The sequence below is a fragment of the Talpa europaea genome (assembly GCF_964194135.1).
Source record: "Talpa europaea genome assembly, chromosome: 4".
Classification (NCBI taxonomy): Eukaryota; Metazoa; Chordata; class Mammalia; order Eulipotyphla; family Talpidae; genus Talpa; species Talpa europaea.
The window spans coordinates 114538487-114564794 of NC_140070.1; the positions used below are offsets into that span (position 1 = coordinate 114538487).

General features: G+C 38.2%; 1 protein-coding gene across 1 annotated transcript; it reads left to right on the forward strand.

Moving 5' to 3' along the window:
• Positions 1 to 2284: 2284 nt before the first annotated feature.
• TBCCD1 (TBCC domain containing 1) lies at positions 2285 to 15799 on the forward strand (the record flags this gene model as incomplete). The annotated part of the gene is made up of 6 exons (XM_084232349.1): positions 2285 to 2659; positions 4009 to 4164; positions 8292 to 8658; positions 10565 to 10751; positions 10900 to 11397; positions 15670 to 15799. The coding sequence occupies exons 1-6, from the start codon at positions 2324 to 2326 to the stop codon at positions 15797 to 15799; spliced, it is 1674 nt and encodes a 557-aa protein (XP_084088475.1). The 5' UTR covers positions 2285 to 2323.
• Between the last annotated feature and the right edge of the window lie 10509 nt (positions 15800 to 26308).

A 26308-nucleotide genomic window follows, 5' to 3' on the forward strand; every position in this document is an offset into this window, starting at 1 on the left:
CGGGTCGCGGCGGCGCGGAGGGTGCAGCGGAGCGGCGCCTGCCGACGACGCAGGTAACCGCGCGCGGGCCGGCGCCAGGAAGGCTGCTTGGGCCCCCAGCGCGTTAGGCTCGGGCTGGGTAGGCGGTCTTCGTGCTCACCACATCTCAGGCCCACCGCGGGCCTGGGACTCCCCGCTTCCCGAAGTCTGGCCGCGTCCCAGCCCTGGCTGTGTCCCCAGCGCCGGCGAAGGCGCGCGCGAGAACCGCCTTGGCTCGTGGGCCCTTTTCAAAAACCCTATTGAAAATCACGACCCGGTCACTCCGCGGGGGATAATTTGAAGCGGGAAAGAGCTCCATTTTTGCTTACAAATGTAGCTCTCTTGAGTTACTGAGGTCGAATGGAGGGTGCATCCCCAGGGTTTGGCTTTTGATTGCACCCTTCGAGGGACAGGGGCATAATACCTTGCACAGCAGCCTGTTTCCTTTTGGAGGCGAGCTAACATGGGCCTCGAGTGACTTTCGTGGTCTGGTTAGCATTCAGGACCAGGCTAAGCGGCTCCGGTGTTTCAAGACAGTTGCTGGTTATCCTCTCAGTCTCCTCTGTGGGTTCCTTCATTCTGGCCCTTCATCTGACCGTGCGTGGCCTCAGCCTCTGGCCACTCGTCCTGGCAGTCCTTCTCTGGATCCCTTCCCGTTTTTCAGAGATGCTCCCAAAACGGGTTCCTAAATAAAGCAGAACTGTTCTACAGTTAGACAGATTTGAATTCTAATTCAGGACTATGCCAATTTAAGTATGCGACTTTGCATTAAGTCCTTTAACTTCTCTAAGCCTCAGTTTTCTCATCTGAAAGTGGGGGTAACTGTCTCTCCAGGGGGTGTGAGGACAATGGAAATGAAGGCCACAGAAAGTATTTCACGTGCTACTTTATAGTAAGTGAGCACTATTGAGGTCAGTTATTTTTTGAACAGATAATTCCCCCCAAAGAAGCATGAGTTTCTTATCAAATGCAAAATATAATAATGGCAACAAAACATTTCTCATCAGTCGTAACAGGTGTTTTAAGTGATGTTAACACTTAGTAGTGTTCCATGAAGAGGGTACCTTGGTCAAGTGATGGTTTTGTTTAATACAACATCTTGGAAATTAATGGAAAATATATCAAGAGCTTCAGAAGTGTCAGTTACTTCATTTTGCAAATGTACATCTGAAAATCTTCTCTGGGGATTAATCATGCAGGAAATGTGCAGGCAGATGATAATTATAGCATTATGTATGATAGTGAAAACATTAAAACCTTTTTTAATGGAAAATTTTAACGTACAAAAGTAGAAGAGGTAAATAACCCCCCATGTGCTCATTACCCAACTAAAATAATGATCAATATTTTGCCTTTCTTGTTTTGTGAAAATGTTTAAACTAATATCTAAAAATAAAAGTTGAATAAATTAGGATACATTTTTTGGAATGCTATGAAGCTTTTAAAATAATACGAAATTGTATCTATGCTATCAAAATTGTGAAAACCCAAAAACTACAGTGTGTGTAGAAAGAAGACAAGAAGGAAGTACAGTAAAATAGTAACTAGTTTCTCTTTGGTGGTGAGACTAAATAGTTTCCATCCCTTTTATTTTTGATATTTTATTAATATTCCATACAAATTATGTATTGTTGTTATAAGAAACAGAATTAAAAAATACTGCACCTGAACTGAGCATAGCAGAATATGCCATAGCAGGGGCACTGTTACAGAGAATAAAAATGCTTTAAGTTCCCCAGATCTATTTTTGCAGCCTGTGTTTATATAAGCAGTCCTGTCAGCTTCCTGTGTTAGTCCTTCATATTGAACTTATATGGTCAGCGAACATAGCAAATTAACTCTAAACAACCATACTCTTTATGTAAGTGATTTAACTCTGTAATATTTTTGTCCCTTTATTTTGACTAGTGCTACCCGTCAAGGTATAGCAAGATTTTCTGTAATGAGATGAGTCTTTTCCATTTCATCTTTCTGACCTAAGCAAGGATACAATACATTCCTCATGTATTTTCATACTTTCCCTAAAACAAACACTTTGAACCAGTCAAGTAAAGATAATGTATTTTATCACAAAATTGTTCTTGCTTAAATAGTTGGTAATGAGATGTCAGCAAAAATCTATTCTGCTCTAAGTTGATGAGCTATATCTGCCTTTTAAATTGGTAGAGTACATTTAAACAGTTAGGAAAGGGTTCACCTTACAAGAAAATGTATAAATGACTTTTGTTTCAAATACATACGTGAAGAAACTTTGTTTCCTAGGTATGCAAAGAAGGCTTTTCACACAAATGTCCATAGAGATAATATGGACCAGTCCGGAGTTCTCCTCTGGGTGAAAACAGAACCCTTTATAGTGGGCGCCTTGCAGGTGCCCCCACCATCCAAATTCAGCCTTCACTATCTCAGGAAGGTATCTACCTATGTACGAACCCGGGCCACAGAGGGAGCTTACCCACGCCTATACTGGTCTACGTGGAGGCACATTGCATGTGGGAAGCTGCAATTGCCCAAGGATCTGGCATGGCTTTACTTTGAAATATTTGATAGTCTGGCAGTGAAGACATCAGAGGAACGGCTCGAGTGGTCTGAGATTCTGTCCAACTGTGTGTCTGAGGATGAAGTCGAAAAGCAGAGAAATCAGGTATGGCTTTTTATATAATGTGTGTGTGTGTGTGTGTGTATTGTATAATTTGGGAAATAAGCTTTTTAAGATGTAGTAGCTGTGCAGTGTACAGTTTTAGGTTAATGACCATTTGGACTCCAAAGCACTATCTGAGCTGTTGCTGGTTCCAGTTTGACAGTATTTAATATATTTAATAAATGAGATCTTACTTAGCAATCTTATTCACCTATTCCCAAAGCAGTAATGTTAGAGGAACATTAATAGGAAGAGGGAAATATTTCTATTGACTTGAGAAATATTTTCAGCCAAGTGGATGCTTATAAACCAAATTTATTATAGAGTACCTGACTATTTTTAAGTGAATGTCTGCTTTGTGTTAGTATTCAAAGATGATTAGGAAAGCATTTCTGTTCTCACAGAGATCAGAAACTAGTAGAGGAAGCTGGTGGACAGACAAGTGCTACTTAAGTAATATTGTGATATGTACAATAACAAAATTTTGCATAAAATACAGAAATAGAATAGAGAATAATTAATTCTGGTGAGCAGAAAGGATTTCCCAGAGAAAGTATATAAATCAGAGTAGGCTAATTTCAGTCCCAGCCTTTCAGTGACTTAACACTGTAACAGTTTATTTCTCATTCATGCTACAGTCCAATACAGGTCATCTCGTTGGATGAATTTTTTTTAAAGATTTATTTATTTATGCATACAAGAGCTGGGGTACAGGCCAGAGGTGTGGGGGTGAGAGGATTCAGCAGAGACAGAGTAGGGAACAGAACAGGCAGATTGACGAAGCACTGCTGAGGGGAGCAGCGAGCGAGTCAGGAGAGGTCTGCTGCTCCATGTGGGTTGCTCCCTGGCTGGCCGGGGAATCGAACTTGTGTTGCAGTGGCTATGGACAGCTTCATAGGTTGTCTTAACCCCTTGCACCACCAGGGAGGCCCTGCCCCAATATCTTAAACTTTCTTCATACATATATGAACTTTAATGCTGTCTTGATTAAATTTTCTTTCCTTCTTCTATGTACTTAAATTACTAAGGTTTTTTAAAAACTAATTTTAAACTTCTGAAATAATATACTTTTTAAAAGTATATATTTCAGCCTTTTCATCAGTTTTGGGAGAGGATGTCTGACTATCGATGGCAAAGATAGCTTTCTGAGCAGTTAAGGGACTGCAGTTAAATTACATTTAGGAACTTCTCTAGCTGGGTATCAGAAACATATATATCAATTGTCTTATTGTCTTCTTTGGATCAGCAATCTGTTGTGAATCTATTTTACTATATCGTATTTAGTTGTAGACTAGTGACTGATGTGGTTTTAGGACACATGTTTATTATGTTTTTTTTTTTTTTTTGGACAGCTTTCAGTGGACACGCTACAGTTTCTGCTCTTCTTATACATACAGCAGTTAAACAAGGTCTCCCTGAGGACATCATTGATTGGAGAAGAATGGCCTAGCCCCAGAAATAGATCTCAGTCACCTGACCTCACTGAAAAATCCAGTTGTCATAATAAGGTACTGATAAATTTTGATTTCTAGATTTCCTAAAAGGGACAATTTGAGAGGGAGATGGTTTGTCTTCATTAAAACTTACATTGGGGTTACTTAGATAAGCTAGTGATTTGCTATTTGCTTTGTTTTGCTTTTTACTTTTTTCCCCTTTAATTATAAAATGAAGTCAATATATGCCATCTTAATCAAAATAAAGAAGTGATTTCAGTTTCTTCATTGACACAAAAATCACTTATGTGGTTTTGGGGCATATCATTCAGTCTTCTCTTGTTAGCATCCCCATTTTTGTACATGTTAATGAATTTGAATCTGTTTACTAAATTAGGATAAGTGAGAAGGTACAGTATTTGCATAATCTGTTAAATTAATGATAAATTCCATTTTATATGATTGTTATTTGCTTAAGATTAAATTCAGCATGCTTAAGTAATTGTAAATGATATGATACAACCTAGAAGTTAAATTTAATTGCCTTATATTTTGAGTTTTAGAAAATGTCTTATTTCTTTTTTATGTTTTTATAAAGAAACCCAAATGTTTTTACATGTTCGTGTAAAACCATTTTGAAAAACTTTAAGTGAAATGTAGGTCTCAGTTTTAGCGATATCAGACTCTTTTAAAAACAAATGTTCTAGGGCCTCCCCTGGTGGCGCAGTAGTTGAGCGCTGGGCTGCGAAGCTGCCTGCAGCCTCTGCAGCGCCGGTTCGATCCCCAGCCACTGGCAAGGGTCCCACATGGCGTGCAGACCTCTCCTGCCATGCCCACTGCTCCCCTCAGCAGTGTGTTTCGTCAATCTGCCTGTTCTGTTCCCCGCTCTGGCTCTGGTGAATTCTCTCACCCTCCCATGCTTCTGACTGTACCCAATGCTTGTATAATTAAATAAATAAATCTTTAAAAAAACTAAAAAAAAAACTTAAAAAAAAACAAATGTTCTAAAGCTAAAAATAAATCTCTTTGATATTTGGTACTTTTATAATCTCTTTTTATAATCTATTTTTTGTAATAAATTTTGTTTACTGTTATATTCCATGACACTGTTCCTTCCTGGTTCTGCTTCTGATGCTTCTTTCTGACTCTTTATTCATGAACCTCTCTTCCCTGACTTGTACATGGCATTGTTCTCCCAGGATTCTGCCTATGGCAACTTTGTCTCCTCATTCAAGCTCTTTATTCAACATAATTTATTCTTTACCCATGACTTACTATATCTCAGTCACTCATAAGTTAGTCTTCTTTCTAGATTTACCTCTTCACACATAGATTTCTATCTTTACCTTAGATTCAGAATATCCAAGTACAGAAATTTTAGAGATGCCAATAATTGCCTATTCTTTCCACATGCAATTCCTGCTACGTGGGCAACATTGAGAGAGAATGTTTTGAGCTAAGGTAGCCAGCATTCATATCCAGCTCTGCCACTTAGTATCACATGATTTTTTTTTTTTTTTTTTGGCAAGTCAGTTAACTTCTCTAGGCCTTAACCTTTCTTCTATAGTGGGTATGATAATACCTATTTCTGAAAGGCTATGATTCAGTGAAATATTAGCATGAGACATGTTGCATACTGAGCATCAGTGAATTGTGATTGTTTTATTTTTTTTTACATCAATATAAAATCTTGCATTTATTTTTTATACTGTCATCTGTGTTTTTAATTTTTTGTTATTGAAGTAAATTGTACTGTACACACTATATAAGATTCAGGAGTGAACCACTATAAATCACCCCTGATTTATCCCTAAAGGTCCAATTCCATCCTCCACCGTACTATGGACCTCTTTTACTCCAATTACTCACCCCTCATTCGCATTGTCTTCTAGTAATCACTAGAAAGTTCTTAAAATATCAAAGTTTGACTTTGTTTAATACAATCGTTTGTTTGTTTTCTCTATGTACCACATATGAGTGAAATGTCTGTCTTTCTCCCTCTGACTTATTTCACTAAACATAATATCCTGTACATCCCTCCATGTTGATGCAAATGACAAAATGTCATCATTTTTATAGTTGCATAGTATAACTTCTTCCGACAATTGATACTTTACTAGAATAGCCCATCCATTGGATATATTTGACATTGGTCTGATTTGTGATTATAAGCTGTCCCAATCAAAACCCTTATGGACTAAAGAAATAACCTGTTGTGTTGAGTACTTGAGCTGACAGCCCGTGTGGCATTGGGGCCAGAAGTAGCCACCTTGCTCATGAATGACCTGGAATTATGAGGGATTAGAAACTCTGAGGTAATCAGAGAGAAAGAAGAGACTGGAACAGACATGCAGAGACACTCTGGCCCCTAAGGGGAACCAGGTTCCAGATAGCTTTCCAACTCCAGTTGTGATGAGTCCTACCTGTACTTTAGTTTTGGAGATAGCTGTGTACCCCTACAGTAAAATTTACTTGAACTGACCTTTATTCCCTGCGCTAGTGAGTTACCATAGGCTACCCATACTCATGCTCTTTCTTTCTCTCTCACCACCTGTACATAGTTTGTTGTTAAGTCTTACTAATTCTACCTTCATATTAACTCAAAAAAACATACTCATAGCAGGAATCTAGAAAACCTAAATAAGGGACCAGGAAAAAGAATAACTATAAGAAAGAAAAAATCAAAATCAACAAACAACTATGAACCAGAGACACACTGTGGGGGTGGGGGACAGGGAAAGGAGGGATTGGGGTCAAAATAAGGGGGTTGCAATTGCATGGGGAATATAAAAATAAAATTTAAAAAAACTAAAAAAAAAAAGAAATCTTTAAAAAATAAATGCATACATGTAAAAATAAATGCATATACGAATGAAAACAAAAAAAAAGTCCCTTTTCTTCTTCTTTTAGAGGCTCTAATTACATTTTTCCCCTTAATTTCTGTAGTTAGAGCCTACCTAGTTCTCATGCTTTTAGTCTTTAATCCACCTGTTATACTGGACTTTCTAAAATGCAATGGATAAAAATCAATCAACATTATCCAACACATCAACAAAAAGAAATATAACAACCAAGTGATAATATCAATAGATGCCGAGAAAGCTTTAGACAAAGTGCAACACCCATTCAGATAAAAGCCCTTGAAATTCTTGGGATACAAGGAACATACCTCAACATCATAAAGGCCATATATGACAAGCCAACAGCCAGTATCATTCTCAATGGTGAAAAGCTGAAAGCATTTCCATTAAGATCTGGAACAAGACAAGGATGTCCACTCTCACCACTGCTTTTCAATATAATCCTGGAAGTCCTAGCCAGAGCAATAAGAGAAGAGAAAGACATACAAGGAATCCAAATAGGAAAAGAAGAAGTCAAACTATCACTATTTGCAGATGATATGATAATATACATAGAGAACCCCAAAAACTCCACAGAAAAACTAATTCAACTCATCAATCAGTTCAGTAAAGTGGCAGGATACAAATTCAACATGCAAAAGTCTGTAGCCTTCCTATACACAAACAAACAGGAACTGTCTTGTTTGATTTACCTAATTCATCACTTAAACACTACCCATTCTGTGTGAGAGATTCAAAGCATATCTGTCAAATGAATGAGCCAAATCTTGGTACATTTGCCAACATGAAGCCTATTCCCAAATTTATCGTTTCTCTTCCACTGTAAGAGCAGATGCTTTGTTTCATGTAGTGGAATTTAAAATTCCTTCTGTAATTTGAGAAGATAAATATAGGAAACTAATGCTTCATAGAATGATTGTCTAAGGTGGTTATTTTATGTTTGGTCTGAAATTTTTAGAATATTTACTACCTGTAACCTTGAGCAAGTTTATGAACTTTCTGTATCTCCATTTTCTCATCTGTACAGTGGGTGTGATAATAACATCTACTCTAAGATTATTGTTGAATTAAACACTAAAGTTTGTATACCAGTTAGTGCTTGGCATACACTAAGGGTTAGCTATTATGTATTACTTTTGAGTTAGCTAAGCTGGAGAAAGAATTTGTGTATACCTGTTAGAATTACAAAAAAAAAAAATTATAAGATTTATATAGTCATCTCAAATGGTTTTGGAGGGTGGCGATGAGGCAAAGTAATACTATAATATAATGAATATATAAAAGTTTCAGGTCTTAGAGAATCTCTGTTCTTTTAAGAGTGCTTTCTTTTGATATTTTTAGAACTGGAATGATTACAGTCACCAAGCTTTTGTCTGTGATCATCTGTCCGATCTCCTTGAACTGCTTTTAGATCCAGAACAACTCACTGCATCATCTCATTCAACCCATACTAGTCTAGTCTCTCGAGAAGCTGTTGTGGCACTCAGCTTCCTTATTGAAGGTACAGTGAGGAGAGCCAGGAAGATATATCCACTTCATGAACTTGCACTGTGGCAACCACTGCATGCACAAAGTGGCTTCTCAAAGATCTCTAAGACCTTTTCTTTCTACAAGCTGGAAGCCTGGTTGAGAACCTGCTTGACTGGGAATCCATTTGGCACATCTGCTTGCCTCAAATCTGGAAAGAAGTTGGCTTGGGCTCACCAAGGTATTTTTTAAGATTTTAATCTACATTAAATTGAAAGACAAGTTAAGGAACCTAGTGTTTTCCAGCATATTAATAATCACTTCTGTAAAAGACCTAAAAAAAAATTACTAGAGAAAAAGGGACCATCTTCCTTTTGTATATGACTTTTTTCCAAGGCAGCAATAGTCTACGAGTTGGTTCCTCATTCCAGGTTGTTTGGTTGCAATTAACAGAAACTCCAACTTCAGTTAGTCATCTCTTTGTTTTGCTTTCCTCTTTTCCCACTCTCTCCATCTTCCTTTCATTTGCTCATTTGTGTAAGACTTTCCTATTTTTTCTGCAAAACAGCAAAATTTGGCCATTCTATAGTTAGAATGTTAGTATAGAGATGAGGTCCTTTTTAACTACACAGATATAAGCAAAATAGGTATTTCTAAATTGGAAATTTAGATTTATAGTAGAAAGAGTGTTTTTGGTTGCATCAGTAGTTTTACCTGATAGCCCAGCAATAGCTGAAGGGATAGGACAGGTGCTATATGACCTTCTTGGGGCTCTTAATACATTCAAGGAGAAGAAGGACTGAATAAACATCTCAATAGGTGCCTATACTGAGCAAATGCCAGGAAAAGTTAATGGAGAAAAAAAACCCAAAAACACAAGGATATACTTATATAATCTCTGAATTTCAAAGTAATGAAGAAATAGATCCTGTGCAGATGTACAGAAAGTAATTTTTCTATCAATTTTTATCATGCTAAAAAAACTTCAGCTATATCTACAGAATCTTGAGACAAAAAGATTGTTATCCAAGAGTTCTGTATCTGCCCAAGCTATTGCTGTAGTAGGAGGTCAGGACTCTTGGATATGTAAGGCTCCCACAAACATATAGGAGATGATATGTAATTCTCAATGCTAATAAAAAAACTTCTGCAGCTTCAGGTAAGGTTTAATGTTGTTAAAGTAGGCCCTCATAGGAAAAGAAGGATATCTAACTTCTAAGGATTGTACTAAAATGTTAACAGTGGTGTATGGTAGGATTACAAATATTTTTTCTTCTTTTGTTACTAGTAATAAAGTTTCTCTACAATAAGCATACATTACTTACGTAATAAAAGGAAACAATATGAATTGCTTTAAACGAAGAGTGATAACATACTCTTGTGACCAAGAATTCTATTTGGCTCAAATCTTTATTTCCAAGATCATTGCTAACTCCCAAGTAGAGAGCCCACCTTCCTGTCATAAACAGTACCTTGGAGGAGGTACTGTTGACCAGTGTTATTTACAAGGATGCCCTGGTGGTTCATACCCCTGCAGTCTGAAAAACCAATCACATATTGGTGGGACTGCATTAAGAGAGCGACCTATGTAGATTTTTTTTGAGTATCAGTTCCTGCAAGGTACTGTTTATGACAGGTAGGTGGGCTCTCTACTTGGGAGTTAGCAGTGATCTTGGAAATAAAGATTTGAGCTAAATAGAATTCCTGAAATGATATGGTAGTAATTTAGCAGGGGTTCAGATTAGTATTATGACAATTTAAAGAGATTATTTAAGGGTTGGAATGATAAATTAACTCATATTGACATCTTGGAGGAGAAGCTTGATTTGGGTTAGCTCTGCCTTTTACTGTCCATATGACCTTAGGCATGTTACTTGAAGGGTAGAAATGATAAAAAAAAAAAAAGAAATTTAGACCTATAGGCAATATTGAATGGAGTATAGGCTTAAAAATTTTATAAGAAAAATAATGAAATTTTGCAAACATACAGAAAAGTATGTATAGCAAACACATTACCCAATACCTGAATCTAAGATTTTTTTAAGACCTTACAGTTATCTAAATTATGTATACATGTAGACATATTTAACCTTATATGATTTTTTTCTTTGATTTGAAAATATCTCATTTATGTTTTTCCTATGTAGTTGAAGGGACAACCAAAAGAGCTAAAATTGCATGTAATACTCATGTGGCCCCTAGGATGCAACGCATGTTGGTGATGAGCCAGGTTTACAAGCAGACATTAGCCAAGAGCTCAGACACTCTGGTGGGGGCACATGTGAAGATTCATCGTTGCAACGAATCTTTTATATATTTGCTCTCTCCCTTACGGTAAGCAGTCTTCATACTGTTCTGACATTTTTATATTTTCTTTGGAATAGGATTGATACTTTTTTTTTTTTTGCATGAGATAATGTTATTGCAGTAAAATATTTTTCATCTTATTCAAAATAATTCATCTCATTTTTTCATATTTCAGGTCTGTGACAATTGAGAAGTGTAGGAATAGCACCTTTGTCTTAGGCCCTGTACAGACTGCTCTTCACCTCCACAGCTGTGACAATGTTAAAGTCATTGCTGTTTGCCATCGTTTGTCCATTTCTTCTACAGCAGGTTGCATCTTTCATATTCTGACACCTACACGCCCACTTATTCTTTCTGGGAACCAGACAGTAACTTTTGCCCCTTTTCATACTCATTACCCAATGCTGGAGGAGCATATGGCCAGAACTGGCCTTGCTACAGTGCCTAACTATTGGGACGATCCAATGATTGTATGTAGAGAGAACAGAGACACAAATGTCTTCCGGCTCTTACCACCTTGTGAATTCTATGTATTTATTATTCCCTTTGAAATGGAAGGGGACACAACAGAGATACCTGGGGGTCTTCCACCCACATATCAGAAAGCACTAGGTCAAAGAGAACAGAAGATACAGATTTGGCAAAAAACTGTGAAGGAGGCTCGTTTGACAAAGTAAGTAATTTATGGAAGTAATAATTTGTCTTTTATTTAAAACTCCATGGGAAAGCAAATTAATCTGCATGTGTTTATGGGTATGTAAAGTAATAAAAAGATACAGTCTGTCTTTGGTTTCAGGTCAGTATTCCAGGTGCTGTTTAACCCTGGTGATAGGAGTAAGTGGATATTCAAGTATTAGACTTGATTCTCTTAAGAATAATCAAGTTTAGTTGGCAGATATAAATTACTTATTTAAGTGAAACATACAGAATATGCAACATAGTCAAATATAAATAGATTGATTTTAGTTTTTAATTTACGTCTCTATATTATACTGGCAGCTCTCAAATTTGGTTGTGTATCAGAATCATCCAAGGAGTTTGATAAAAGTGCAGACTTCCTGGCTTCACCACACCACAGACAGACTGTCCAGAGGTGAATTCCTAGCGATGGTCCTTGGACTAGTGCCACTTTTTATCAAAGTTTTCCCTAATCCATGGTAAAATATAAAAAATAAGTACAATATTTGAAAATTAGGCTAAATTTAGTCAATTTAAATACTGTCTGTCCTAACATTCCCTTCCTACCTTTGGAGCTTTAAATATTTTAGATATATGCTTATTACAGAGGATCATTGTGGTTTATTATGTCTACTACAAAATTTTATTTCAAGGGCATTGGAACTGAAGTCTGGAAACTAGGGACATATTCTGTGGTATAAAAATTCAGAAAACATCACTATTGGTAGTCAGAGAAGCTCAGTGGAGTAAGTACAGTTCATGTCGGACCTTAAACTATGAACTGAGTTTGGATAGAAGTGAGGACTGGGCAAAAACTTTCAACAGCCCTGGAGGAGCAGATGTAGAAGCAGAAGTAGCTATCCTGGAAGTCATATGCTGAAACAGGATTCTGGATATGGAATAGTGGTATTTAAGCTTGGATGAGTAGGTTGAACCCGATTATAGAGAATCTTGAATTCCAGGCAGTGAAAGTTAGATTTAAGTGAAATTAAGTGTTAGGAGTTATTAAAGGGTTTTGAACAATTGAATGAATAACAGAAAGCTATTACATTTATTCGGGAACATTTATATAATGCTTATATAATGCAAACCCTTTATTAGCTGCTATAGCAGATTTTAAAATGTATAATGCAAAGGGATTGCACATATAAAGATCTTCTGGCTAGAGAGATTTGAAAGAGGAAAGTCAGGATGATAGACTAGGAACTGGACTACAGTGGTGGGAAAGAGGATGGAGTCCAGAAATACTTTAGCAGGAGGCAGGAATCAGTGCACAGTTTTGTGAAAAAGATGAGGAAATCAAAAATGATTCCAAAAATTGGAGCCCAACTTAGAAACTTTTGATTAATCAGTTTTCTTCTAGAAAGAATAATATACACTTAATATATACATTGAAAGTATACACTTAATATATACATTGAAAGTATGTACTTCAAGTATCAACTTAAAAGTAGTGTAATAAGTAATTTTTGTGAGTATAAGCATTTTGATCGTTGATCAAATTTTATTTGTTAAGAGACAATAGGAAAAGTAGGGAATATAGTACCAAGGAGAATTGCTTCTTCTACATCGTTACCTATTTGAGAGCTGGAGCTAGTTTGAGAAAAGAGTATCAAGTTCTTTGGGGATAGTCTTTACATGAAATTCAGTATGTCCTAATAATGTTTTGAGCTTTATGACCTTTTTCCTTATGACTCCCAAGAGCACTTCCGTTAATAACTGGATTCCATTTGCTTGGTATTAGTTATTTTTTTCCTGATTATCATTATCTTGAAAAGTGGCAGCCATCCCCAAAATGTTTCTTTCTAATAATGTAGAACTGCTCTTTGATATATGAATAAAAATGCTTATTTTAATTAGATCTCTTAGTTTTACTTCAAGACTAGAGTGTTATTCTCTAGATAGTTCTGTCTGCATTGTAGAAAAAAGTACTAAGACTCAGAAATTAGTACTGTCCATGCCACTCCACTGAATGACATTGAATGTGTCGTTTAACCTCTCTGACTTTTAATTACATCACATATAAGGTATAAGTAAAATCTACACCTGGTGAGATTGATGTGAAGATCTAATGAGGTAATTTATAATAATGATGTGAGAGGTACTGTGTATAGTTGCGTGAGAGGTGCTAGGTTTAGTAGTATGAATATGAGACACTTTTTTCAGTGATATGTTTGTGAGAAACATCTGGGGAATACCTTTTACTGGGAATATCTGAAATCTGATTTGTTAGAATTAACTTTTTTTTTTTTAAAGATTTATTTATTTATATAAGCACTGGGTACAGTCAGAAGCGCGGGAGGGTGAGAGAATTCACCAGAGCCAGAGCGGGGAGCAGAGCAGGCAGAAGGACCAAAGTACACTGCTGAGGGGAGCAGCGGGCGGCAGGAGAGGTCTGCGCGGCATGTGGGACCCTCCTCCAGTGGCCGGGGAGCAGCCAGGGATCTAACTGGCGCTGCAGAGGCAGCGGGCAGCTTCGCAACCCAGCGCTCAACCTCTGCGCCACTGGGGAGGCCCTGTTAGAATTAACTTTATTAAGGGAAATCATAACTGAAAAAGACTGGATCTAGCCATGATATTTTCTGTATAAATTCTCATGGTTTTGTTCTCATCCTATGAACTAAGAAATAAAATATATAATATTTAGTTACACTGTTGCATTTAGACTATTTAAAACAATTGCAACCCGCCAAAAAATATAAAGATCACAAATCATGCTTCACCTGGGAATCCCTTGTGATAATTCTGTGACTCCTATTACAGACATTCCACTTGGTTTGTATCTAATGGATTGAGCCCCCAAGACATTCATACTGTAGACTAGTCATTCTCAGTTTAATATTCACAGACTAATGATGAAGATCATAACAGGTAATAATATGTTGAACACTTACTGTATGCCAAATAATATTGTAAGAACCTTCTATGTATTAACTTGTTTACCATTAATAATACCCTATTATAACTAAGGAAAGTAAGGAACAGAGAGATTAAATAAATATTTTATCCAAAGTCACATAGGATCTGGGATTCACATTTAGCCCCATTCCAGAAACTAGATTCTTAGTCTTTGTTTTCTGTAGACTATTGTTATATATAATATAATTTCAATGATGTTATGGAAAATGGATTATTATTAGAAAGCATCCTTTTAAAGCACTTCTATTGTTTGAATGCTTCTATTATTTGAATGCCTAGATTTTTTATGTATGTAAAAATCTTCTACATATGTGCAGAGTCTAGGATGTGGTAAGCATTAAATAAATATTGACTCTGAATTATAGTGTATCCAAGCATTCAGATTTAGAATAACACCAGAAAAAAGGAAAAACACTCAATTTAACTTTGGTTTGAACCACAAAATATCTTTGGTTTATATCTGGACTGACATATGATTATATAGTGGTCTTGTTCTTGCCTTGATCTATCATCATCCCATGTTAACCTTGTCTGATGGTGTTCTGTGGAATTGTTTATGTTCAGTAGAACATCATGGCTAGACCAGATTCTAGCCACACAAGGCCCTGCTGATATCACTAAGCTAGTTCCTGACTATCAGAAGCTATTCTTTCTAATCCTAAACATGTTAAATATCCTCTTACTTTAGAACCTTTGCCCTTTTATTTTCCCTCAGCCTGCAATGTTCTTCTCCTGAGACTGACTTGGTTTAATCCATCACTTCACTGAGACTCGTGCTTAAGTGTCATCTCATCCATTTTCTTTACTAGCATTCTCAACATTCTCCATTTCCTTACCCTGTTGATTGTTAGCCAAGGCATTTATAACTACTTAAGTTCATGACACTTACCTGTTTTATTTATTACTTAACATTTCTTACTGGAATATACCATCATTCCCAGGGAGCATAGGTTACATAGATCACATGTGAATGGAGTCACAGGCCTGCCAGACAGAGGGCTGGTCTCTCTTCCTTTCTTTGAACATTTATCACTCAGAACACTACCCAGCATCATTTGGTCCTCAGTAAATATCTGTTGAGTTAATAACCACAATAGAACAAATGCATAATTATAGATAAATCTTTACAAATAGTGCGTTGTATCTGACCAGTCTTTTTTGTTGCTTTTTTTTTTTTTGGTGGTGGTAGTCCAATGTAAAGAATTGAACACAGCAATTACTTGGAGAGAATAAGTGGATATATGGGAATAACAGCATTTATCTCATTCAAGTGTTTTATAATTACTTGGAGTAAAATTAGTATGAATTAGTGTTCTTACATTCTTTTTGCTCTCAATTGCAATTTTAGGGATCAAAGGAAGCAGTTCCAGGTACTTGTGGAGAACAAGTTTTATGAGTGGCTGATTAGTACAGGACATCGCCAACAGCTGGACAGCCTTGTGCCCCCTGTAGCAGGCTCCAAGCAAGCAGCAGGATAAGACTCCTATGTCAGATCACTGGTAGGCATTATAATGCTAGGCATTTAAATTATTTGGGGAAACTCTTATAAACATACAAAAGCATACAGAATGTTATGTTATTGACCATTGCCAAATTTTTCCTACTGCTCCTTTACATACCCATAGTGGTACGAAGACCAACTAAAATATTCATGTGGAACCTGTATAATTATGGGCAAATATAATGACCAAATTTTGTCTTTTTTGCTTCTTTTTTAAGATTTATTTATTTATTTATTTATTTATTTATATAAGCTCTGGGTTAGTCAGAAGTGCGGGAGGGTGAGAGAATTCACCAGAGTCAGAGAGAGAGCAGAGCAGGCAGACTGATGACGTACACTGCTGAGGGGAGCGGCGGGCAGCAGGAGAGGTCTGCATACCATGTGGGACCCTCACCCGGTGGCTGGGCATCAAACTGGTGTTGCAAAGGCTGCAGGCAGCTTCGCAACCCAGCGCTCAACTGCTGCACCACCGGGGAGGCCCTTTCCTCTTTCCATCACCACACACAAAACCTATTAATAAATTAGTTAATGTTTATTAATTGCACATACAAATATTGAATAATGAACTCTGAAAGATCACAGATTCAATAGAAGAGACCATGGATACAGACAAATAAGTTAGAAATTATTTAGTCCAAATACATAGTATGTTTAGTGGAAAGTTTATTTTGCTATTTCAAAGTATTTTTAAAGCTAACAATGGAGGGCCTCCCTGGTGGCTCAAGGGTTGGGACGCAACCTATGAGGCTCTCAGCAGCCACTACAACACAAGTTCGATTCCTGGCCAGGGAGCAACCCACATGGCACAGCAGACCCCTCCTGTCTCGCCCGCCGCTCCCCTCAGCAGTGTATTTCAGTCAGGCTGCTTGTTCTGTTCCCCGCTCTGTCTCTGGTGAATCCTCCCACCTGCCAAACCTCTGGCCTGTACCGCAGCTCTTGTATGTATAAATAAATAAATCTTTTTTTTTTATAATAAATTTTATTTTTATATTCCCCATACAATTGCAACCCCCCCATTCTGACCCCAATCCCTCCCGACCCCCACCCCCCAAAAAGTGTCTCTGGTTCATAGTTTTTTGTTGATTTTGATTTTCACTTTCTTATAGTTATTCATTTTCCTGGTCCCTTATTTAAGTTTTCTAGATTCCTGCTATGAGTGAGACCATCTGGTATTTTTCTTTTTCTTTTTGGCTTATTTCACTGAGCATGATACCTTCCAGTGCCATCCATGTTGCTGCAAATTGCATGTATTTATCTTTTTTGAATGCTGAGTAATATTCCATGGTATATATGTACCACATCTTCTTGATCCAGTCATCTATTTTTGGGCATTTGGGCTGTTTCCAAAGCTTAGCTATTGTAAACAGTGCTGCTATAAACATAGGGGTGCAGGTGCTCTTTGGAATTGATGTTTCTGTGTCCTTTGGGTAAATACCTAGGAATGGAATTGCTGGATCATATGGAAGGTCTATGTTTAGTAGGTCAAGAAATCTCCACACAGCTCTCCATAGTGGTTGGACCAGTTTGCACTCCCACTAACAGTGCAGGAGAGTTCCTTTTTCTCCACAACCTCGCCAACATTTGTTGTTGCTAGTTTTTTTAATATGTGCCATTCTCACTGGTGTAAGATGGTATCTCATGGTAGTTTTGATTTGCATTTCTCTGATTACAAGTGATGTTGAACATGTTTTCATATGCCTGTTGGCCATTTGCATTTCCTCTTCAGAGAAGTTTCTTTTTAGCTCTTCTGCCCATTTTTTGACTGGGTTATTTTCTTTGTTGTTGTTGAGTCTCATCAGCTCTTTGCAGATTTTTGTGATCAGTCCTTTATCATTAGTGTTGGGTGCAAAAATGTTCTCCCAGTTGGTGGGGTTTCTCTTTGTTTTTGTTATTGTCTCTTTTGCTGTGCAGAAGCTCTTTAATTTGATGTAGTCCCAGCTGTTTATCTTTGCCTTCTCTATCACTACTTTGGGTGATGTATCTATAAATATGTCTTTGATGTGCAAATCACGTAGTGTTTCGCCTATATTTCCTTCTATATATTTTATGGTTTCAGGTCTTATGTCTAGTTCTTTAATCCATTTTGAGTTGATTTTTGTGTATGGTGTGAGGTAGTGGTCAAGCTTCATTCTTTTGCATGTAGCAACCCAGTTTTCCCAGCACCATTTATTGAACAAACTTTCTTTGCTCCAATGCATAGTCTTTGCTCCTTTGTCAAAGATTAGTTGACCATAAATCTGTGGGTTTATTTCTGGATTTTCTATTCAATTCCATTGGTCTGTGTGTCTGTTCTGGTCCCAATACCATGCAGTTTTGATGATTATGGCTTTGTAGCATAGTTTGAAGTCTGGGCATGTGATGCCTCCACTCCTTTTTTTTTTCAGGAGAGGTTTGGCTATTCGGTGATTTTGGTGATTCCATATGAATTTCATCAATAATTGTTCTATTTCTTTGAAGAATGACATTGAAATTTTTATTGGAATAGCATTGAATCTGTATATTGCTTTTGGTAGGATGGCCATTTTAATAATGTTTATTCTTCCAATCCATGAGCAGGGGATGTCTTTCCATTTCTTTGTGTCTTCTTCTATTTCTTTTAACAGTGTTTTATAGTTTTCTTTGTATAGGTCCTTTACCTCTTTTTTTAGATTTATTCCCAAGTATTTGATTTTTTTTTGTTTCAATAATAAAAGGGACGGTTTTTTGGATTTCTTCTTCAGCTTGATTGTTTGTGTATAGGAAGGCTACTGACTTTTGCGTGTTGATTTTGTATCCTGCCACTTTACTGAGCTGATTGATGAGTTGAATTAGTTTTTCTGTGGAGTTTTTGAGGTTCTCTATGTATATTATCATATCATCTGCAAATAGTGATAGTTTGACTTCTTCTTTTCCTATTTGGATTCCTTGTATGTCTTTCTCTTCTCTTATTGCTCTGGCTAGGACTTCCAGTATTATATTGAAAAGCAGTGGTGAGAGTGGGCATCCTTGTCTTGTTCCATATCTTAATGGAATTGCTTTCAGCTTTTCACCATTGAGAATGATACTGGCTGTTGGCTTCTCATAGATGGCCTTTATGATGTTGAGGTATGTTCCTTGTATCCCAAGAATTTCAAGGGCTTTTATCATGAATGGGTGTTGCACTTTGTCGAAAGCTTTCTCAGCATCTATTGATATTATCATATGGTTTTTATATTTCTTTTTGTTGATGTGTTGGATAACGTTGATTGATTTTCTGATATTAAACCATCCTTGTGTCCCTGGAATGAATCCTACTTGGTCGTGGTGAATTATCTTATGGATACATTGTTGGATTCTGATAGCTAAAATTTTGTTGAGGATTTTTGCATCAGTGTTCATTAGGGAGATTGGCCTGTAGTTTTCCTTTTTTGTGTTGTCCTTATTCGGTTTTGGTATTAGTGTAATGTTGGCTTCATAGAACGTGTTTGGTATTGTCTCTTCCTTCTCAATTTTTTGGAAAAGTTTGTGAAGGATAGGCACCAATTCATCTCTGAATGTTTGGTAGAATTCGTTTGTAAATCCATCAGGTCCTGGGCTTTTGTTTTTGGGGAGGTTTTTGATTACCATTTCAATTTCGCTGCTTGTAATTGGTCTGTTTAGGTGTTCTATTTCTTCTTTATCTAGCTTTGGGTGATTGTAGAGTTGTAGGAATTTGTCCATCTCCTCTAGATTGTTGAACTTGTTTCCATACAACTCTTCATAGTAGTTACTGATTATTCTTTTTATTTCTGCTGTGTCCGTTGTGATTTCTCCTCTTTCATTTCTGATCCTGTGTATTTGTGCTTTCTCCCTTTTTTCCTTTGTGAGCCTGGCTAGGGGTTTGTCTATTTTATTTATTTTTTCAAAGAACCAGTTCTTGGTTTCATTGATCTTTTGGATTGTTTTTTTAGTTTCAATTTCATTTATTTCTGCTTTGGTTTTTATTATTTCTTTTCTTCTACTGGTTTTGGGGTTTTTTTGTTGTTCTTTTTCTAGATCTTTGAGCTTCGAGATTAGGTTGTTTCTTTGAGTTCTTTCTTGTTTCTTGATGTGAGCTTCTATTGCTATATATTTCCCTCTTATTACTGCTTTTGCTGCGTCCCATACATTTAGGATATTGGTGTCCTCCTTGTCATTCAATTCAAAGAATTTTTTAATTTCCTCTTTGATCTCCTCATTAGTCCAGTGGTCTTCCAGTAGTGTGGTTTTTAGTCTCCATGAGGTAGGAAAGTTCCTTGCCTTCTTTTTATGGTTTATTTCTAGCTTGATGCCTTCATGGTCAGAAAAGATGGCTGGTATGATTTCAATCTTGGTGTATCTGTTGATGTTTGTCTTGTGCCCCAGTATGTGATCGATCCTGGAGAATGATCCGTGTGCACTTGAGAAAAATGTGTACTCCGTTTTTTTTGGGTTTAGTGTTCTATAGATGTCTGTTAAGCCCAAATGCTCTAGGTCCTTATTTAGAGCTTTAGTTTCTTTACTTATTTTTTGTCTTGTTGATCTATCCATTGTTGATAGTGGTGTGTTGAAGTCTCCCACTACATATGTGTTTTCTCTGATGTCTGTTTTCAGAGATGACAACAGTTGTCTGATATATTTTGGTGCTCCTTCGTTTGGTGAGTATATGTTAATTAGTGTTATTTCTTCTTGAAGTATTGTCCCTTTGATCATAATGTAGTGACCGTTGGGATCCCTTTTTATTTTTTTGAGTTTGAAATCTGTTTTATTGATATAAGTATAGCTGTTCCTGCTTTCTTTTTCGGTCCATTTGCTTGTAGGATTGTTTTCCTTCCTTTAACTTTGAGTCTATTTTTATCTTTTGTAGCTAAATGTGTTTCCTGGAGACAGCAAAAGGTTGGGTTTTGTTTCTTAATCCAGGCTGCAACTCTGTGTCTTTTTATTGAAGAGTTTAGTCCATTTACATTTAGGGTTAATATTGATATGTTAGCATCTGTATTTGCCATTGTGTTTGTCTTTCCTTTGATTTTATTTATTCTTTTAATATCTTTTTTTTTCCTTGCCTTCTTTCATTGTTATTCGTCCCTCTGAGGTTCTGGCTTTAGGATTCCTTGTAGTATTTTTTGGAGTGGGGGTTTATTGGTAATGAAGTTCCATAGTTTCTGTTTGTCTGGGAAGGTCCTTATTCTTTCTTCATAGAGGAAGGAGAGCTTTGCGGGGTAGAGTATTCTTGGTTGACATCTGTTTTCTTGGAGTCTGTTGACTATGTCCTTCCTCTCTCTCCTTGCCCGTAGTGTTTCTTCAGAGAAGTCTGATGTCAGCCTGATTGGTTTTCCTTTGAATGTTATTTGTTTCTTCCCTCTTGTCAGCTTCATTATTTTTTCCTTGTCCTGGATTCTTGGGAGCTTCACTATTATGTGTCTTGCTGTATTTTTCCTTTCGTCATGGAAGTTTGGTGTTCTTCTTGCTTCTTGTATATCAATTTTCAGCTCCTTCTTCACATTTGGGAAGTTCTCTTCAATTATCTCCTGGAATATTTTCTCTGTTCCTACATCTCTCTCCTCTCCTTCTGGTATTCCTATAACTCTTATATTTCCTTTCCTCATGGCGTCCGATAGTTCCCGAAGTCTTTCTTCGTTCTTTTTCCTTCGTACTTCTCTTTCCTTTTCTGTTTTGGTTCTTTTTATTTCTGTGTCTTCAAGAGAACTTATTCGTTCTTCCATTTCATCTATTCTGCTTTCATTGCTTTTCCCAGAATTCTTTAGTTCTTCCATTAATTCTTTGATCTCCTGCATTTCTTTTACTTCTCTCTTTAGGGACTCAATTTCATTCTTCTGATCGTTGATTATTTTTCCCTTATCATTGTTTTCCTTTATGAGTTCTGTCATTTTTTTAATCATGGCAATTTTAAATTCTCTTTCTGGAAGGCTCAGAAGTTCTTCCAAGTTACTGTCGTTGCAATCTGGGGGCTGGTTTTCTTTTTGTGGTGTGCTTCTTCCCTGAGGAGTTGCTATGTTGCGTGTGGTTCTTCTATTCCCTACTGTCTGTTTTCTAATTTGCCGTATGCGTTGGGACACTGTGTTGCTGGGACTGGCCGGCATCTTGGGTGAGCTTCTCTGCTCCCCTCTGGCTCCTCCGGGAGCCATCTGTCAGTTTCAAGCAGTCTTTACTGAAGAAAGGTCCCTGTTCTAAAATGCCGATATGGGGACACACTCCCCTGTGCTCCTGGTCTGCCCCGGCGGTGGGTTCCCTCTCCCCCTCTGGGCTTGGACTGCAGGCCAGAGGTGTTCTGGTGTGGGCGAACTTCCCCAGCTCACCTCTGGCTCCTGAGGGAGCCTTCTGCAGGCAGAAGGCTGTTCTAAAATGGCGATGCGGGACACACTCCCTATGTATCTGGTCTCAGGCACACTCTTCTGCGCGCCTGGTCTGCCCCGGCTTTGGGTACTCGCTCCCCCTGTGGGCTCAGACTACTGGTCGGCAGGGGCCCGGCGTGGGCTAACTTCCCAGCTGGCCACTGGCTCCTCCAGGAGCCTCTGCTGGTTTCAAGTCGCTAGGTGGCGCCAGAGATCTCTCCTAGAGCCTTTGGGGAGCTGTTTTTTTGTTTTTTTTTTTTACCTCGTGGGACAGGAAACAGAGCGGGAATGGTAGGGTAAACCTCAACGGCTTTGGGGTGCTGTGTCTGCCTTGTGCCCCACCGTCGTGGAGAACCCACGCCCCGAATTTTGTGCTCTGGATCACAGTTCCAAAGCCCTCAGGTCCAGGACGCGGGCTGTAGCCCAGTTCAGTGTCCACAGAATGGCGTCTTTTGCACCCCGCTCCCGTGCCTGGGTGCCTGGTTCCTGGATACTCAGTGAGGGACTTTCACCTCAGTGAGGGTCTTCGCGCGCGTCTCCCTGCAAGCCTAGGTCGCAGGCGCGGGGACCTGGGCAGCCGCGATCCCAATCTGCGTTTGCTTTTCCAGCCCGCCGCTTTTCCGCGCGATCCCAATCCCGATCCACGTTTGCTTTTCTAGCGCGCCGCTTTTCCGCGCAAGCTTACCAGGCGGCCCTGGGCTGTGTGCTGGTCCTGGCCTCCTCCTGGGGGGCGGGGTCTCTGTTTAATGGTGCCTGGAGCTCACCTCCGCGGTGAATCCTGTAGGGTTCTCCGCAGCTCCTGTTCACGGGGTGTGGTGGCTGCAATAGTTCCTTTCCACTCACAGTCCCGCTTGCTGCGTAGTTTGTTCTTGTTGGTCGTTTTAGTTTGTTGTTTTCCTCCTCTCTGCTGGTCGGAGAGTGCCGACTCTGTGGGTGGGGGAGGGGAGCAGGGTTCTGCGCTTTCCTCCCTTCTAGTCCTCTTTTATGGCAACTTTCTTCTTCGGGCAGTTTGCTGGAGTCACCCGTTTATCTTCCGTGTCCCAGTTCTCACTGGGACCTGCCGCTTTTCCTCCCTATTAACTTTTTTTAATGGGAGATCTTACTCGCAGCGTCTCCTCGCCGCCATGTTGCTCCACCCTCCAAATAAATAAATCTTTAAAAAAAAAACTAACAATGGAAAAACAGGCAAAGACCATAAGTAGGAAGTTCACAAAAAAATACATGTAAGCACAAAGATGGTCACTTTTCTCCTCTCTTCTTTATTGTAAATTGAATATCCAAATTAGTGTGGGTTGGTTTCAGGGCTCTGAAACCAGTGTTGGTCTATGTGTCTAGCTTTATCCCACTACCATTTTGTTTTGATTACAATAGCTTTGAAGTCTGGGAGTGTGATACCGCTATTCTTTTTTGTCAGCATTGGTTTGGCTATTTGGACTCTTGTGGTTCCATATAAATTTCAGTAGTGTTTGATTTGTTTCTTCAAAGAATACCATTGAAACCTTGTTAGGGATTGTATTGACTCTGCGTATTGCTTTGGGTAATATGACCATTTAACATTCTTAATCCAATCCATGAGCAGGGGATATCTTTCTATTTCTCCCTGTCTTAAATTTCTTTTAACAACATCTTACAGTTTTCATTGTATAGATCTTTAATCCTCCTTTGTTAAGTTTATTCCTAGACATTTAATTCTTTTTGGTGTGACTGTAAATGGGATTGTCTTCTTCTTTTTTTTTTTAAAGATTTATTTATTTATGCATACAAGAACTGGGGTACAGGCCAGAAGTTTGGGGGGTGAGAAGACTCATCAGAGACAGAGTGGGGAGCAGAACAGGCAGATCAACTGAAATACACTGCTGAGGGGAGCAGTGGGCAAGCCAAGAGAGGTCTACTGCGCCATGTGGGTTGTTCCCTGGCTGACTGGGGATCAAACTCGTGCTGCAGAGGCTGTGGACAGCTTCATAAGTTGCGTCTTAATTCCTTGCGCCACCAGGGAGGGCCAAGGAGTGTCTTCTTGATTTCATTCTCTTCTATTCCATTGGTTGCATATAGAAATGCAACCTATTTTTGTATATTGATTTTGTTACCTACAATTTTTTTTAGTGGTCTGTAGGGTTTTCTGTGTGTATTATTATGCCATCTACAGGGAGTAAGTTTTACTTGTTCTCCCAATTTGGATTCCATTTATGCCTTTCTCTTGCCTAATTGCTAATTAGGATTTCTAATATTATGTTGAGTTGCAGTGGTGATAGTGGGCATCCTGCCTTATACCTGATCTTAGAGGGAAAGCTTTTAGTTTTTCACCATTGGGTGTGATATTAGCTGTGGGCTTGTCATATACAACCTTTATTATGTTGAATTATATTCCTTATATCCCCATTTTTAAAAATCATAAATGTGTGATCTCCACATCTGTTGATGAGATCATATGGTTTTTATCTTTCCTTTTGTTGATCTGGTGAATGACATAGATCCATTTGCAGATACTAAAGCATCTTTGCATCCTTATAATAAATCAAAATTCTTCTTTTTAAAGTGAAGAATTCAACAGGTTCTATTATATTTGAAAGTTTGCATAGCCTTCAGAACATTTTTATCACCCTAAAAATAACCCCCATGCACATTGGTAGTCACTTCTTACTCCTCCCACCCTCAATATCTTATCCCAGTGCCTGGCAAACATTAATTTACTTTTTGTCTCTTGATTTATCAACTCTGGACTTTTATATAAAAGGAATTCTATAACATGAGACTTTTGAACCTGTTTCACTTAGCAAAATATTCATCCGTGTAGCAAGTATCAGTATGTCATTCCTTTTTTTTTGGGCCTGGATAATATTTCATTGTGTGGATATACCACACATTATCTGTTCACCACTTAATGATTAATATTTGAGTTGATGCCACTTTTCAACTATTATGAATAATGCTGCTATGTACTTTACTGTACAAGTTTCTGTGTAGACATGTTTGTCTTTCCTTTAGCATTTACCTAGGAGTAGGATTGCAAAGTCATAAGTTAACTTTGTGAGGAACTGCTGAACTGTTTTTCCAAAGTTTGGGAAAATTATTATTTATTATTTACTTTTTATATTGCTTACATGTTCAAAGTTTTGTAGAAAACTTTTTATTGTATATCATTAATAAATGCTGAGATTAAGAATTGAAAATCAGATGATGGGCCTCCCCTGGTGGCGCAGCGGTTGAGCTCTGGGTTGCGAAGCTGCCCGCAGCCTCTGCAGCGCCGGTTCGATCCCCGGCCACCGGTGAGGGTCCCACATGGTGCGCAGACCTCTCCTGTCACCCGCTGCTCCCCTCAGCAGTGTATTTCACCACTCTGCCTGTTCTGTTCCATGAGCTCTGGCTCTGTTGAATCCTCTCACCTTCCTGCACTTGACTGTACCCAGTGTGTGTATAAATAAATAAATCTTTAAAAAAAAAAAAATCAGATGATGATTATACATAAGAAATAGAACTATAATAGGGTAATATTTTAGTTTAGACTAATCCTCTTATCCTGCCATGTTTTTATGTCCATGTATGCGTTCCTTTTTTTGATTATGAATTATGACCCTTGAAAAAAGGGAAGATAAGTTACTTTAAACTTTGTGTATTTTACCATTTTTTTTTTTTTAGATTTATTCATTTATTTATTATTTTATTTATTTATTTATACAAGCACTGGGTACAGTCAGAAGCGCGGGAGGGTGAGAGAATTCACCAGAGCCAGAGAGGGGAGCAGAGCAGGCAGAAGGACCGAAGTACACTGCTGAGGGGAGCAGCGGGCGGCAGGAGGGGTCTGCGCGCCATGTGGGACCCTCCTCCGGTGGCCGGGGAGCAGCCGGGGATCGAACCGGCACCGCAGATGCAGCGGGCAGCTTCGCAACCCAGCGCTCAACCGCTGCGCCACCAGGGAGGCCCGTATTTTACCATTTTTAACTATCATCTGATTTGATTCATGTGAAATGCACAGATTTTTCATATTATTTGTATGAATGCAGTAGAAAATTAAGTTATTAATACTTTTCTTTTGTTGGCTTAGGGCCCTGGAAACCAGTTGATGAAAGGAAGATTGTGACTGATGAAAGGAAGAGAGTTTCAAGATAAATCTTGAAACTAAATTTGGAAGATGTTCTTGCTGCTTAAGAGATTTTGGGACTTGTTCTTTTTATTTAAGA